The following is an 18,169-nucleotide window of genomic DNA, read 5'->3' as shown; positions in this document are numbered from 1 at the left end:
TTTGAACACATGAAAATATAAATCCCTGCTCTTTTCCACTAATAGGAATTAGACTAAACTGAACTGAATAGAGATAAACTGAATTGAAATAAATAAAGATGAATTGAACTGAATGGAGTTGAAATTAAGTTAGAAAGAACATAGCCTATAAGGTAAGACATGAGACCATTGATCTACCCTCTTCCCTCATTGATTGCAATTTTAAATCTCCGTCATCTATTTATCGGTCAACAAATGTCAACTAACTTAGTTGGTAATGTTACAAGAGGTGTGCTCATGATCTGAGTTCAAACCTCTATGTAACAGCATCAAAATCGCACCTATGACTCACTTTAATTTAGACCCAAAACAAATTACTTTATTGGTTATGCTCTTATATGCAATGGAGATGAAACAGAAGTTGCTCTATGAAAAGAAAGAAAATTAGATTTCCAGACATACAGTTGATAGTATGCCTTTGATACATCTTACAATATCTTCATTCTGTGCTCATTTGATAGATCGATCAAGTAATCGAAGTCTCTTATAATCTTATTCTTAGAATAAGTTTCGAATTTGTTGCAGTTTTGGTTGATTGTACTGAAATTTCGAAATTTACTTCACTTAAACTACCAGTTACAAGTTATAACTGCGAATCACTTCTAATCTTTGCAACTTCGTTATTCCTAATTTTGCAAATATTATGTCATACTCGTAATAACAACTCTCTTATTTCTCATTTTGCAACTAATTCCAAAGTTTGATAAAGTAAACTAAGACACTTTTTTTTAACCAAACTAAACAACTTTTACATAAATTGATGAAGAAAATTGGAAATTGACATTAATAAGAAGTTTGTGGACACAAAGAAATGAAATTGTTGTTAAGTGACCTAACAAGTAAATTAATTTCAACTTTAGAAAATGTCATAAGTTAGATGACTGAATTAAGTCCAAACAAGAGTAGAGACATAAGTGGGCCACGCAAGCATGATATGGGCCCATTGCTTTATGATTCATCAAGCATCCACCATCTCCCAATTTCTAAAGCATGTCCGTATTCTAGTAGCCAATTAGCCATCTTAAGAAATTCTTGCTAATTTTGTCTTCCAAAAATTGACTGTTTGGCAAAATTAGTTGATAAAATTACTCTTCTCGGTTTGAAAAAATATGATGAGTCACTAGTGACTGAGACATGGTTTGAATTTTAGGCGTACTAACGAGCTGAATTGAGCTCGAGTTTAGCCTTGCTTGACTTGTGCTCAAGAATCAAAACCCGTGCTCGAGCCGATCTCAAGCTTACCGAGCTTGTAAACACTGTGCTCGCTATCAAGTTTGAGAGTTTTAACGCGAGCTCTAGCCAAACTCGGGTCTATATATAATCATTAATTTTTTGAGTTTTTTCTTCCAATATTTTCAATCACATGACTTGAAAGTTATATGTAAACATATTCGATAAATTAGTGAAACATTTGATATGTGTGATAGAAAAATATAATCATGATTAAATATTATAAAAAAATGTGAGCAATACTTTATCTAATCATACAAGTTCGAGCTGCTCGCGAGCTTTTCGGGTCGAGTCCGCATTTGCTCGGCTTGACTCGTTAAACTCTCGAGCCGAGCCCAAGCTTGAGCCGATCTTGCATGAGTCGAGCTTTAACCAAGCCGATTTCAAATTATTCGCAAGCTGTCTCGTCTCATTATCGCTCCTAAGAACGTTCCTCCCATTAATTTACCCTCGAGCCCTATTACTTAAGTTTCTTAATAATTTTTGAGCATTTTTTTATTTTTTTCAAAAACTTTTTAAAGTAGACTATATACCTCTTCTCGTTTAACACACACCTTCGTCACGTCAACATTGCACAACCACAAGTAGGACCCCCTATTCCAAAAACCAAAATACACCATTACCAAGGTCAAATCCGTAATTTCACATAGCCTCGACTCTCCCACAATATGCCTTGTTTGTTTCCCTCATCAAACAAACAACAATCAAACTAATACCACCCCCACCAACAACAATCCCCAAAAATCATAACTCAAAATTCAATTACACACACCTTTTTCTCTCCTCCATTTTATTTCATATTTTCCCTAAAAAATGTCACAAATCCCCTTCCTACACTTCTAAAACAAAAAACCCAGAAAAACCCATATTTTATTTTCTCAAATTTCTCCCTATTTTTCGCTATAACTGACTAGTTAGTCTTGTGTAAGGCGATTTTATCGAAAAAAATATTTAGAACGGTTCTTATCGCCTTATACAAGTATTTGTGAGAACGGAAAACCCAGAAAAACCCATATTTTTATTTTCTCAAATCTCTCCCTATTTTTCGCTAAAACCGACAGTTTAGTATTGTGTAAGACGATTTTATCAAAAAATGTGTACAACGGTTCTCATCGTCTTACACGAGTATTTGTGAGAACGAAAAACCCAGGAAAACCCATATTTTATTTTCTCAAATTTCCGACAAAAAAATGGTAGAAACCACATTAAATCGGTCAAAATCACGGGTAACACCAGAAAACGACGTCGTAACACTAGAAAAACACTTACCAAACGGAGATCTATACACAGGAACATTCATGGGTAACATCCCACACGGTAACGGTAAATATTTATGGAGTGACGGTTGTATGTACGAAGGTGAATGGAAAAAGGGTAAAGCAAACGGTAACGGTAAATTTTCATGGCCTTCAGGTGCAACATACGAAGGTGAATTTAAATCAGGTAGAATGGAAGGTCAAGGTACATTTACTGGGTCCCACGGTGACACGTATACAGGCACGTGGGTCTGTGATAAAAAACACGGTTATGGTGTTAAAAGATATGTTAATGGTGATTATTATGTTGGGAATTGGAAACGGAATTTACAAGATGGGTTTGGTAATTATGTTTGGAAGAATGGGAATTGGTATAAAGGTGAATGGAAAAGTGGTGTGATTTGTGGGAAAGGTGTTTTCAATTGGGATTCCGGTACGACGACGGCTACAACGATTATTAATAAGACTGAAGAAAATTGTGGTATGACTATGCCAACAACGAGTATAAATGGTATAAATGATGATGTAACCGTGTTTAGTGAGGGTAATAAGACGAGTAATGTAGGGTTATTTCCGAGAATATGTATATGGGAAAGTGAAGGTGAAGCAGGGGATATTACTTGTGATATTATTGATAATGTTGGGGTTGCGTCAATGATTTATGGAGATGGGTTTTCGGGTTTGGGTAGGAGGTTTAGTGGTAATGGGATTGGGATTGGGAATGGGAATGTGAGTAGTCCTTGTTGTTTTATTAAAGAAGCTAAGAAACCTGGTCAAACTATTTCTAAAGGGCATAAGAATTATGATTTGATGCTTAATCTTCAACTTGGTATAAGGTATATATTGTTGTTGGTTTTGGTTTTGGTTTTGGTTTTGGTTTGATTGTGTAGATTTAGCGGGTTTTGGATGAGACGGTCTTATGATAAGATTGCGAGCGTTTGGATGTAAATATGTAATGGTGATCTTGTAATGAGACCGTCTTTGAAACCCTTTGTTCTGATCACTTGTTTACATGTTTATGATAGCGAATATTAGTTTTGATAGTTAGGTTGCGTATATCTGACCCTCTCCCTGTAATTTGCCGGAGTTCTTGAGGCGTTAGGGTAATGTTGTTGTTATGTAGTTTAATGATTGTGGATTGGTTTTGGTGGATTTTGTAGATATTCAGTAGGGAAGCATAGTTCAATATTGAGGGAACTAAAACCAAGGGATTTTGATCCAAAGGAGAAGTTTTGGACAAGGTTTCCACCTGAGGGATCAAAGTTGACACCGGTTCATAAATCAACGGAGTTTCGATGGAAAGATTATTGTCCGGTGGTGTTTAGGTGAGGTCATTTGTGATAATGAGTGATTTAATAATGTTAAATTTATACTTTTAGGATTGTTTAATAACGAGGCGATATATTTTATTAGGCATTTAAGGGATTTATTTCAAGTTGATCCTGCGGATTATATGCTGGCAGTATGTGGAAATGATGCACTTAGAGAGCTTTCGTCTCCGGGAAAAAGCGGAAGTTTCTTCTACCTTACTCAAGATGATAGATTTATGATAAAAACTGTGAAGAAATCTGAAGTCAAGGTTAGTTAGGGCTCTTTTGACTTATGTTGTTTGTTCTTCTTTTTTGATTGTGATAGTAGATTATGCTTGTAATCTAGTTTGCTTTTCGTTCTTAATCCGCGTTTCGTTTCTTTTCTAGCTTGCTACTGATAGTTAAATCTTGATAGTGGGTAATAGAAAATACGAGTTTGTACTAAGTGGTTGGTTACTGCTCAGGTACTTCTTAGGATGCTTCCAAGTTTCTACGAACATGTTTACCGTTATGAAAATACCCTTGTGACTCGGTTCTATGGTGTGCATTGTGTGAAACCCGCTGGTGGACCGAAGGTATGCTTATGATGGTGCATATACCTTATTTGATGCTTGTTTGATTAATTTGAACACGGGGATGGTGAAATTCTGTTTTTTTTGGATGTTTAAACCAGACAAGATTCATAGTCATGGGTAATTTATTTTGCTCGGAGTATCGTATCCATAGGCGGTTTGACTTGAAAGGATCACGTCATGGTCGCACAACTGAGAAGGCTGAGGGGGAGATTGATGAAACTACTACCCTCAAGGATCTTGATCTTGACTTTGTTTTCCGTCTCCAGAGGAACTGGTACCAGGAATTGATCAAGTGAGTTAATGATATTCTTTATTTGAAATGAATTGGTATAAAAATGTATGCTATGTTTTCGTATCGTAATCGTTCTTGAGTTTGTAGGATTGATTGTAATGTGGTTGTACTTTGGTTCAGGCAAATTGAGAGGGATTGTGAGTTCCTCGAAGCAGAGAGGATTATGGATTATAGTCTACTGGTTGGCATTCATTTCCGCAATGATAACACCGGGGATAAAATGGGTCTATCACCGTTTGTTCTGCGTGGTATTAATCCTTACTTTCTCATTGTAGTTTTTTTTTCCGTACATTAAAATTGTACGGAGTATCATTTTAGATTGTTAATCGGGCCTATTCGCTTGTCTGTAGTCATCTACATTGTTTTGTTGACTTGAATTTCTGTAATTGTTCTAGGCAAAAAGGCTTCATATCAGAACGAGAAATACTTGCGAGGGCAGCGTTTTCTTGCCGCAGAATTACAAGACATGGATCGGGTTCTCGCGGGCAGGTCCGTATTTTTTATTTTCCATCAGTTTCGCTAACTTCAAATTTCAAAACATATCACATGCTTTACGACATTTAATTGGAATTTGTTATTCAGCCTTGCATATTTGCAATCAACATCTTTGTCTAGGCTTGACAATAGTATCTTCCAATGCACACAGCGTAGACAGCTGGTAGGCTTGTATTCACAGCGAAAGCGAGAGCTTTATAGTGGACTTAGATATATCGTAATACACTATCCATCGAACGCGGCTTTTCTGAAATGGATAATTAGTAAAGTAGCTTATGAATTTTAAGATTAAATGTATGGGTCATTATATGGATATGGTCCTATTATTGACAATTTGCCATAGATAAGGATTAGAGCATGGGGCGCCATGAATACCGTTAACAGGCAGTTCTTTTTGTTTTTCTTGGTTATGGCAATGACATCGATATTGTTTGCATTAATTAATTAATTTTGTTTGTTTTTAATACTATCAGGAAACCATTGATTAGGCTTGGGGCAAACATGCCTGCAAGAGCCGAGCGGCTAGCCAGGAGAAGCGATTTCGATCAGTACATTCCAGGTGGGTCCGGCAATCTGATGCCCTCTCGAAATGCAGAGACCTACGAAGTAATACTTTATTTCGGTGTCATTGACATTTTACAAGATTATGACATCAGCAAGAGGCTAGAGCATGCCTACAAGTCTCTACAAGCTGATCCAACCTCGATCAGTGCAGTCGACCCTCAGTTATATTCCAAGAGATTTCGAGATTTCATCGGGAGAATTTTCGTGGAGGACAGATAGCACCGAAGAACATGGTACTAAATTTCAGCCGGCAGTACAGGTTTTGAATGCCTGTGACCTCTTGTCAAGGCAGTATCGTTCGTATTTATAACCCTAACCGAGATCAGCCTGTGATGACCGATTCCGAGATCTAAACTAGGACACAGTTCAAAATTGGAGGGCACTGTTCCATTACAAGTGAAAAGGAATTTGGGTTATTGGGATTTGAGGTCCCCCATCCATGTGGAATCACATATGAAAGTAATGTAAATGGGAAGAGGACCAAGGAATCTAGCTCCCACTCCCACTTTTGTTGGTTGGTGTGAAATGGGTGGCGAATGGATCATCGGCGGTGACTCGGGACGATGAGGTGGATTTATGAAAATGTTTTGAGGCTGATTTTTGTCAATCAGGTGATCATTTGGGACCAGTGATTTATTCATGTACATTCTGTGGCGGAGGTAATTTTTTCCTTTTTTGACGGAGAAATAGATTTGGCCGGGTATTTGTTTGTTTTACACGGAATTTTGTAGGTTGTAGCAATTCCAAAATGCCAGGATTTGGAAGATTGGTATAGCAAGGGAAATTACTATTTTCCCTAGAAATTGAAATTTCACTAAAAAAAAAGAAAAAAAAAGTGTATGGAATAACCTTTATGTACATAGGTTTATAGAAGGAATGGACATATTGTTGTATGTGATCAAATATTGTGTACTTTTTTTGTAGACAACGGTGGATTCTACCGTTGCTACCATTTTATTAGGTGTGAGGCCTGGCCGGAGCCAATTAACCCGACCCGATTAACCTGACATATGAACCAAGGACCCAAATTTGAATTGACCCGTCCGAACGCTTACCCTAGAATGACCTGAACCCTAATTGTCCCGACCCAACCCGATCCGAGTTATGTTAAAATCCGAAAATGACCCGACCCAAAAAAACTCGACCTTGGCCTGACTCGGTTGACCCGTTTGCCAGGTCGACTCGGAGGTACTACTTGATAAACCCGCAAGGAAAAAAAATCATTTTTATTTTGGATATTTAAAAAATGTGACTTTAGTAGGAAGGAAGGTCCCAATTGTCCCATGTTATGTCTCTCTGAAAAAGGCTTAAAATAAAAACAAGGTAAAATGTTTTGGAAGTGACAATATATGTGTGGGGGACAATTAGGAGGAGGCTTTTTTCAGGTTAAAGTGGTGGGCATTGTTTTTGAAGGCAATTGGTCTCCCTTGTGACGGGTTACCATTTGTGGCGGATATTTTGTGAGATAAAATGGTAACAAAATGGGTTAGTGGAGAAAGGGGACCACATAAATAGTGTTGCAGAGAGAGAAAAAGTGGGTATATTGTGAGGTAAAGTGGTATCCGTCACAAGCTTGTGACGGATATGTCATGTCTTCAATGAGAATTTGTGTTTTGAAGGCCAAGGTGTATGAGGGGTCTCATTAAAAGCAGATAAAGCACCATGAGAAAGATGCGATCTCTTGTCTTTCTTCCCCTTTGATTTTAACTACTCACTCTTCTTTCCTATGAAGTACTTGTACTCCCTCCTATTCACTATAATCTTCCCTATTTTTCTTTTTGGATTATTCAGGTTTTCTTCCCTATTTCCTCTTTTGGGTTGATTTATGTGGTCTAAATAAAATTGCATGTGAGGTAGTGTGTTTTGTGTAGTCCAAATTAACTTTTTTATTTCTTGTGCAAAAAAGAAAGGGGAAGAATATAGTGAATATGAGGGAGTATTAAACAATTTGTTTGCAGATAGTAAATGGTTTAATAAAATTGTTTTAACAATTTGATCAAGTTTAGATTATGGTGAGTCGAGTCTATGTTGATTTTTCGGATTGGTTGGTTTGAATCACTAATGATTTGGGTCGGTTGTCCGGTGTGGGTTATATTAGCTCTTCAACTAAACCAAACAAGGATCAAGGTAAAATGCCACTCATTTGTTATCTTTATTTGACATTAATTTAATTTTGTGTAAGTTAACCTTGTATATCGGTAAATTCAGAACATAGCGACATTATCCTTCGGATTACAAATGTTTTTGGGTGTGAAAAGGAGTTGGACGGACACCTTAATGTTTGAATTCGGATTATTAATATAATAAGTTAGCTGACATCCTCGCTGATCAATACCTGTTTCAGGACAATAAAAAAACAGTTAGTTTCTCTTAAGACGAGTATATATATATCTCCAAGATTGAAAAATAGTTGGTCTGTCTTAAACACGGATATGAAACGAGTAGTGTAGTGTTTAGAAAGGGGGTAGGAAGTAGCCAAAGTAGGTAATGCAAGGGTCAAAGTCAGTGGTGAAGACTAGGGCCATAGTGTTTTTTCTGTGTTTCTTTTTACTACTTTTGGACCACCTCGTCCCCATCTTACTCTTCTTTTTTAAGGGCCTGATTTAAACCTTGTAAAAACTTTAATGATGAATGAGTGAATGCATTAAAGTAGACAATAACTCCCTATTTACCATGTGTCATAACTCCTATAACATGTCAATGTTTAGTAGGTGGGTGTGTCTAGAGGTGGACTTTGGGCCGGTTCAGCATGGGCCGGGCTGCGCTGGAATCGGGCTGAGTGGGTGTGGGCTGAAAGTGGGCCGGTCTAGGGACTGGTGGCCCTAAACCGGCCCGGTTGGGCAGAAAAGTGCAAAAAAGGATGCGGGCTGGACAGTGTGGGCCGAGGAAGAGTGAGCCCGGGACCGGCCCATGATGGGGGAGTGGGTTGTACAGGTGCCAGGAAAATTGGAGCCCGAAAATGCGGGCCGGGCCTGTGTGGGCCGGGTTGACCCGCACTAGGTGTGTCATACTCTTTTCAACAAGGATGAGGTGAGAATTGAATTGAAATGAATATAAAGAAGCTAAATTAAATAAAGTCGAATTAAATTAAAGTGAGCTGAAATAATGTAAAAGAAATGTTAGTGTGATAATGATTGAAATAGGGAGGATATGGAGTATATTATTGTAGAGATGGATCATCTTCGTTTTTCCTTCATTTTGGTTATTACTTATTTATGGATAGGAGTTAAATTTGGGGGGAAATTTTGAAAGTTCGTATATTTAGTTAAAAAAATATGTGAAAATTAAAGTAAAAATCATAGTGACTTAAGTAAATTTGTATTCTATTCGGTTGGTCTCTCACTCTCCCTTGATACGGGCTCAATAGAAAAGTCTAAAACGGGTCAAATACACTTCACATGTCTAGATAGACCAGTTTATTTTGCTAGTCCCTAAGACCTCTTCTTTTGTCCTATTCTTTTTATTTGACTTGTCCTAAATTCAAGACGGATAGACCCGTTTTCAACATGGTGCTCTTATTGGAATATATGAGTATATGACCTACATAAAGGAACATAAATTCTCATTTGTGACGGCGGAAATCCATCACAAGCTAGTAACGGGTCAAATAAAATCTATATGAGAGAATAAAGACAAGTCATTTGTGATTCTCTTTGCATTCTACTTTTTGTTTTATCTAACCATGCGAGTGATACTTGACCATGCGAGTGATACCTGACCTGTCAGAACTCACAAGTGAGACTCTCCAATGAATTAATGATGACATCTAACAACTATGAATGTCTAATGCACATTTCCCGCTGATCATGTACGGAGTAATAATAGAATAACAGTTTAAGAACAATTATGCGTGCTTGTAAATTGATGGATTCAACATTCAAGAGACCACTAGATGGCAGAATTTGACTTGCACTATTATATTACTAACATGACAATTATTACCGATTATTTTCAACCTGAAAAGCAACGAAACTATAAAGGCTCTATATTAAAACAAGATCGATGATATATGTGGATAAAGAATATATAAATTTACCGAGCTCCACAAAAATTTATGATTATGAAATGCTTTTCTCAGATTTGAGTACCTCGTAAGATTTGTATAAACTTAACGGTTTTATAAGATAATTATCGTTTCAGTTTTAAGAACATTAGATAGTTTTTATCAGGTAGTAGTGAGGTTTCGTGTCATTCTATCATATCCATTCTGTAAGAAGATGGTATCGAGAATTTATGTCGGATTAAACTCCATAATTGTTTAAGAATTAATTAGGATTATAATTATAATTAATGTCAAATGAGTCATGAGAAAATACAGCAACTTTATTAAACAATAATTATTGTCTAAGATAATGTTATAGCAAAGACAGTATTATTTTATAATTTGCATTATTTTATACGTAGAAATTTAAAACTATAGTAACTATATCATTCCATACACGTTAATAAGGCGTATATGGAATGATTTATAAGATATCCTCACTAATTATAATAAAGATAACTTTATACTTGCATTTCACATGAAAATATGCTTTAAATTTTTTCATATTTAACTTATTAACGTGTGTCATAAGGGACACACGTTACAAAAACCGTAATTGTATAAACAAAGTAAATAGTACAGCCTCGTAGGAAGAAGTAACGATTGTTTGCCTAAGTATATAGAGACAAGGTCGCCGTATATGGCAGACTTTAGCATTTATATTAAGCACCTACGTCTTCTCTTAACTTGGCTAGCTATCATGGCTACACTTGCGTTTCATTTAATTCTATTTAATTCGTGAATTTGCAAGCATTCAATTCTTCATGAGTTTGATTTAATTTTGTTAAGTGTGGTTGGATACTGCGACAAAATTTCTTTTCGTCAGAAAATTTACTAGACATGCATACTCTAGATTGAGTCTTCAATGTCGTCCAATATTCCCTCCCTCGACAATGTAATAGGAGTAGTAGATAATGTAATACTCCCTCCCATTCAAAATAAACCTCCCTATTTCCTTTTTCGTCTATTCACAATAACCTCCCTATTTCCTTTTTTGGTAAGTGTTTGTGTGGTCCAAATTTAATTGTATGGTGGGGTAGTGTATTTGTGTGGTTCAAATTTAATTATATGGTGGGGTAGTGTGTTTCCTTAATATTTGTGCCAAAATGAAATGGGAGGTTTATTGTGAATGGGAGGGAGTAGTAGAAATGTAGAATTGGATTTATACTTATGAAAAATCTCGTTTAAATGCTCGGATTAGAAGCGGTTACTCATGGGAGCTCCTCCCTAGACTGTAGAAAATTCCAAAGATGAGTTCTGGTTCACCAAATTGCATCACACTTCGTATGGTATATAAATTAGGTCACTCTAATCGAGTCAACTTTTGTCAGCGTTCTATACAAACATATTTTTATCATTTTACCGAACTTGATCATAATGAGAATCATGTTAAGATCTTTGATCTTATAGTAACTAGATTATGAAATGTTTATACACTTAAATCAATGGAATTTTACATTCAAACACAATTAGTATATGTGACTGTTCTGCTCTCTCTTTCGGTCTGCTCGCTTTCGCGGCCTCTACCAAAGCACTCTTACTTACTATGTATCGTGCCCGTTCTGTGCCTTTTGGTTCTATCTCCTTTTAGGTTTCTTGTCGAAAACTATCTTTAGTTCTGGCCTCCACATTGCCAGTACCAGTCCATTTGCGGCATTTCATAGGAGCAATTTGCAACTTATTTATGATATATCGTCACTGATCTGTAAATTTAGCTACATGCTCGGGTATTTTTGTACTTAACCCAGTTTCTTTAATATAATCGGTTTGTTGCTGTCCAAAAAACAATATACAATATATATACACTAAATTAATGGAGATAATATTACATACATAAGTTGTACTAAGACTAACATCTAGATCAAAGTTATTATTAGTGGAGACATGGCTGGTCCATTCCTGGGCAGCCTGAATTAAAATAATGATGGGTATTGTCTAAACTTTGCCTGTATAATATTAGAGCTTTCAATTTACAAACAACATGTTGCTCCAAACTCAACACATTGCTGCCAACTCCAGCTCGGAATGAAGTCGACTCACTACATTAATTAAACCATGGATCATAAGTTCATAACTAAACTTCCAATTTTTATATCTTTTAATAAGTCACATGATTCACAACCCCAAGTGAAAGTATATGTTTACTAAATACGAGTGTATGTTCTAAAAGCACATATTAGCGTATGTTCTAAAGGCACGTATTAAAAAATTTGTATTAAACATTATTTGAAAATGGTTAAATAATTAAAAACTTAGGATTATAACTTTCTTTAATACAAGTAGTATATTTTCCAATAAAAAGAGAAAATCAGTAATAGAAAAGATTCGATTTATATATTGATATACTCCGTATATGTCATTAATTCAATTGATAAAATCTACATGATCAGGTGTAAATTAAACTCGATCATCTTTAATACTCATTTCACTTCATTTCATTTAAATTGTCTCATTTATCTAGAGATCATAATTTATAAGAGCGTTATGATCAGATGTAAATTATGTGAAATCGTGTTACCTAAGAAAATCACATTATATTGCAAGTAACCCTAGGCCCTAGCTACTAATATTGAAGAAAAATATCTAACATTTTATATTTAAGAGTTACAATGTTACTTGTAGTGTTGTAGTAATGTATGGTAGAATTTGGCCCCTCTTCAGGATTTCAAGTTCCTTGTTACCACTTTTTAAGATACGTCGTAAACAAGTAATAAGTAAATAGAAATTTATTAGGTCTATAAGAGAGTAAACTATACTAATTATGTTGGGTTATGTGGTGCCAATACTCAATAGTGGTCTTAATTAAAAATACTACGTACTATCATTAACCATTTTTATTAGTGTTCTTTGCATTATTGCCCACTATATTTTGTCCAAAGCTCAGGAGAGGTATGTACACGCTTGTAAACTTGAAATAATCATTATTCATGAAATTAGATTAAAAACATGATATTATAACACATCATCTTACGACACACACCAAAGAATAAATTGATGACAATTTCATTGTTAGGATGCAAACCCTTGTCCCACATCGGTAGAATAAAGATGGAAGATCATCTTTATAAGTGTCTACTAAATATAATAGTACGAGGCCTTTTGGGAAGGAGCCCAAGAGTAAATCCGTGAGGGCTTGGCCCAAAGCGGACAATATCGTACTATTATGGGTTGTGGACACAGATGCAGCAGAGGCCCAACACGGGATATTCACGCTTCCGCACAACATTCATAAATAACAAAATGTGATCTACGTGAAATTTAGCATATGGTGTCTTATTGGCTGAATATTTGATGATTTGATATAGTAAGGTCATGTTCTTTTCAGCTGATAGGAGTTGAAATGAACTGAATTAAGCTAAATTGAACTGAACTGAATTTAATGGATCTAAGTTGAACTAAATGTAGTTGCAATAACAGTTAATTTGTGAAAAAATGAGATGAAACTAAATAATGTTTTCTTTGCTCATGCAACATTAAAGTTGCCACTAATTTCATTTAAAAATAATAATAAGATGATACGATGGATAATAGATTAATAGACTACAATTGAAATGCATATAAGTCAAAACTAATATGAATCATTCCAAACTTAAGACATATTAATAATTGGGAGTTAGATGGTGAAAATAGCTATTATATTTAAACTTGGTCCAACTTATTTCATCAATCACAATTCACACAAACTTAAAAGTACTTCTAGAAGTGAGGCTTATGCTAACACTAATAATAATAGTAATAGGCATATGGTCTAATATGTTCGATCATTTACGTCAATTGGGTTCTACGGTTTGCCACTTTGCCCTAATTGTATGTGTAACATGACATAATAAATACTAAATATACCACCTTATTACCTCTACTCAAATTATATTTTCGAGTGAAAAAGACAATTTATTAATTAAAGGCCATATGATATGTACAAATAATCGAAGGAAAACAATCATTATTGTTAAAACTAAGATCATTAATTTAAACATGTAACGCTTTTGCATGCCTATTATGATACCGTTGTTTCTTTACACAACCTTATACAAGAGGTCTTTGGATCAAACATATTCATTCAAGCTATATATATGCGCGTATATTTAGAGATTTTATTTTTGTTCCTCTTATATTAACGAAAAATGAGATGGTCTTAATTTCATTTTATTTTTGTTCCTCTTATATTAACGAAAAATGAGATGGTCTTAATGGAAATTATCGAAATTTTTTTATTAAACTTTTCCTATATGGAAATTTTTTGTTTAAAAAAGCCTTATTATACCAAGTTAGATAGGAGTCTTAACTTCTTAAGATATGTATTATGACTTTGGAGACCGACACAACAAATAAATCAATTAAGAAAGGCTCTTTTAGTTTCATAACTTTTTTATATTTAATCATGATAGTAGATTAGTAGTTAATTAATCAACTAAACTAAAGTCTTTATGTTCATGCATGAATCACAAAGAAGTTAGGCAACCAAACTTTTATTTAATTAATTAATTTGCAAGTGTGTAGTCAATTTAATTGAATTGAATTGAATTGCATGATATATTAACACATACATATAGACTATCAAATTCTTACGGAGTACATCTCAAGCTATTAATATGTTATAAGGGACCACGCACGAAGAAAACAATGTAATTGACTAATAGTTATGGTGTTCTATATGTTAGGATAAAGTGTAAACTATTTCCAACATTAGGATTGTTTATAAGGGAACATAAAACTTTTCTCCATGATTCAATGACTTGCATTAAATAATTTTAATTAAGACGGTTTTATAGTAGTACTATATTATCAAAATAGTTGCCTATAGATGCATGACGATCTCAAATAATTTCAATTACTTTGTTCTAATAAATGTGAGAAAGAAAATAAAATGTAAAGAACAAACAAGAAAACAGACAAACGGATTTACATGCAAGGTTCACTATCGATGTAATAGCTACGTCCACTGGGAGAATGGAAAGTTATGATTTGCATAACTGTTAGGGTGAGGTAAAGAGAGTATATAGAAGAAAACTTCCTAAAACCTAAACAAAATTATGGTAGACTGATAAACAGAAACCCTAGCCCAAATATATCAAATGCCATTTAGGTTATGAGGATAGTTGTTCGAAGCGGCAATTATTAAATTCAAGACATTATTTAACAAACTTTAATGCTTAAAGAAGACTGTATTATGCACTTTAATATTGTAGATAAAATCATAATAACTACTCATATGTTATATGAAATACTACCTCCGATTCTTTAGAATTTTCCTACTTTTTAAGATTTGTGAAGAGTATTTTAATCAAATGAGTAATTTAAAGAATTGGAGGGAGTACTACGTAATAATGGTCTTAAATACGACTAACTATTAAAAAACGGGTCGAAGTGAATAACTTAGGTAAAGAGAAATATTTTAAATAGAATTATACTAAGTGTTATAGTGTGAAAATGTAGAAAAATAAAAATATTTGGAAACCAATTTTGTCTAGATCCAAGGCACAATAAAGCAAGGGAAGTGTCCCACCTAAAGTCCACACAAAGGTTCTCCTTGTTGGACATATTCTACATTTTATACTCTATTTTCAACTAAATTTTTTTTTTAATTTTAATTTGGATTATTTAACAAATCGTTACGCAATTTCTGACCAATATTGTTAACGAAAATGAGTTCAAGAGAGCCTTTTTCCTTTGATTCACTTATTTTAAACTATATTATCTACACTTAATCATGTCTTCTTAACATAATGATGACATTTGTTGGTGCAACTATATTTGTTTATTCATGTATTATTATTATCATAGATGTGCCAACGCGTAGATCCTCCTCACCATAATTTCATAATTCAATTTTTGGTTTTTATTATATCGGTGAAGGCTGAAGAACGAGAAAAAGTCTAATATACACCAGATGCACAAGATTATCGCAAACCCTAATCAATGACAAGTCTTAACTTTTATATATTCTATTATTTCTACTTTCATCATGCAAACTGTTGTTAATTCTAATATCCTCGTTGGATACGTTGTATAATGACGTAGATACATCCAACGTTCTCAAGAATTTTTCGAAAAATTAGGTCAAACAGCTAGAAATCAGGAGTTCATAACTATATTATCGTTAATAATTAATGAGGTGATCATAAGACAGATGTCTGGATATCATTCTTTGTGATGTAATTCGTAAGATTGTGAGAATTATTTGATTAAAATAATTTTTTGATAATGTATAGTAATCCATATACATACATTAGTGCTAAGCCGACAATGTGATATACAAAGAATGTGATAAACTGATAATATAACAGTAATGGTCTGTCATCTAACTGGTTTAATCCATCTCTTACAACTAATAAATATACATAATAATGGAATTAAGAAATCATGCTAATTTTTTCATGTATTAAAAATAATATTTGGTCAAACTTCGTCCATCTCTTACAACTAAATTATAACGGAATTAAGAAGTCATGCTAAGTTTTTTATGTGTTATATTTGGTCAAACCTTACATTCAATGACGAAATGGAATGACTACGAAAATTGGAATTTGGAAACCAATTTACAAATCGAGTTAAAATTCTTTTCATTTCCGTAGAATGATAGGCACTATTTATTTTTTATTAACGGTGAAATTATCCAACAATGTATTATCGGTGTCATAAATTATTTCGTCTCAGTTTGCACAATGCCTTCGTTTCCCATGCTAGTTAATATCAACTAATAAAGTGTTGTACATAATGCACAGTCTCACGTATAAGAGAATCAAATTTTCATATACGGAGTATTATGTTTTTGGGGCCAACTAAATTAGTGAGCATCTGTTTTTTTTTTTTTTTTTCTTCGGAACTAGTGAATATCTTGATAAATTTGATGGGAGCAATTTATGGAAAAATGAAGGGAAAATAAAAGTCTGACCGTGAGAGATTGATAGAAGCCCAACAAACAAGACATATAGGCCCAAAATGCATGAGTGTGCCATACCAGTATACCACCAACATCGATATATCAATTGGCCCAATTTAATTTTATGTGCTCTAGACAAAGTTAGTAACAAAATTAAAGACTTACAAAAAATAAACCACCACATGAGCTAATCTAAATGAGTTGATTCAAGTGATTAGATTAGGTTTAAATAATTTAAAAGTAATTTGTTTAAACACTTTCAAAAAGAGTTTAAGATAAGTTAATACTTTTTTTTTATACGATAAAGGGAGCATTACGTAACAGCGTTAGATCACACACTTTTAAAATGAGTTCGATCGCACATGGGCCTAGGCTGGGCCGTCGAGGAGGAGAGAGTGTCCATTTTACAAGTCTAAGGAGGTTCCATCACAAAATCAATTGGCAATGGCCAATGAATGGAGTAGCTCCGGTTTATAAAGTAGATCACACTCCTCTATTTCTCCGATGTGGGAGACCTAATATGTGATTTTTCGAAAGAGAATAACACAAAATATATAGTCTCGTAAAAAAATAATAAACAACTTTTAACGACAGTGACGGATTTAGAGAGACTAGTAGGGACGCTTATCCCCGTTGGAAAATGAAAATTTTCCATTTTTAGTTAAAGGTTTTGATTTTTTTTCCAAATTTATCGTATGACATTATTTCTTCGTTTGCGACCAGGGGCGGTTTTGAAAGGGGTGCAGGTAGACCTGACAAAAGTATACCGAACCCGAAAAATCGATCGAAAATACCTGAATCGACACCTGACCGTACACCCGAAAGGTATAACTGAACTTCACCCCAAAACCTGAATCGACCTGAATTGATTCGAAATCGAACCGAATTTGTAATATCCAAAATAGACCCAAAATCGAATGAACCTGAACTGTTTCAACCTGAATTGTTTTAATCCGAACCGATATATACCGGAACCGATTTCAACCCGTACATTGATGACAGAAACCCAACATTGAAACCCGAAATGACCCGAATGTACCTAGGCGTCACATCTAGGGTGTATTTTTGTACATGAGTGTCACCCATTTGACATCAATGAATTAATATTATATCGTAGTTATACAAAAAAACATTATTTATTACTTTTTTTTAAAAAAATTATTCGTATTATATCCAATGTTTTGAATAAAGACCTAATCCCTTGACATCCGATCCGATTATGACCTGACTCGAATCTCATCTGCTCTGATATTAACCCGACTCGAACTTTATTTGCACCGATATTGACCCAACTCGAACCTGAACCGATCCGAAATATCTACAACCGATTAAAAGTGAAAACTGAATCCAACCCGAGTTGAACCGAACTGAAATCGAAAAAAAAGATAAACCGAAATAACCCGATCCGAAAGAACCCGAACTGAAACTGATCCGATTGACCTGTTTGCCACCTCTAGGTGCAGGGGGTTCATCTGCACTCCCT

At 34.5% G+C, this 18,169-nt stretch overlaps 1 protein-coding gene across 1 annotated transcript; it reads left to right on the top strand.

Moving 5' to 3' along the window:
- Nucleotides 1-1,905: 1,905 nt before the first annotated feature.
- On the top strand, nucleotides 1,906-6,664 carry LOC141586279 (phosphatidylinositol 4-phosphate 5-kinase 1-like). Its single transcript, XM_074407453.1, has 8 exons — nucleotides 1,906-3,361; nucleotides 3,686-3,850; nucleotides 3,939-4,104; nucleotides 4,300-4,410; nucleotides 4,509-4,702; nucleotides 4,823-4,950; nucleotides 5,098-5,191; nucleotides 5,671-6,664. The coding sequence occupies exons 1-8, from the start codon at nucleotides 2,460-2,462 to the stop codon at nucleotides 5,978-5,980; spliced, it is 2,070 nt and encodes a 689-aa protein (XP_074263554.1). The 5' UTR covers nucleotides 1,906-2,459; the 3' UTR covers nucleotides 5,981-6,664.
- Nucleotides 6,665-18,169: the final 11,505 nt, after the last annotated feature.

The sequence above is a fragment of the Silene latifolia genome, chromosome 6 (assembly GCF_048544455.1).
Source record: "Silene latifolia isolate original U9 population chromosome 6, ASM4854445v1, whole genome shotgun sequence".
Classification (NCBI taxonomy): Eukaryota; Viridiplantae; Streptophyta; class Magnoliopsida; order Caryophyllales; family Caryophyllaceae; genus Silene; species Silene latifolia.
This window is presented reverse-complemented; position numbering and strand designations above follow the sequence as displayed.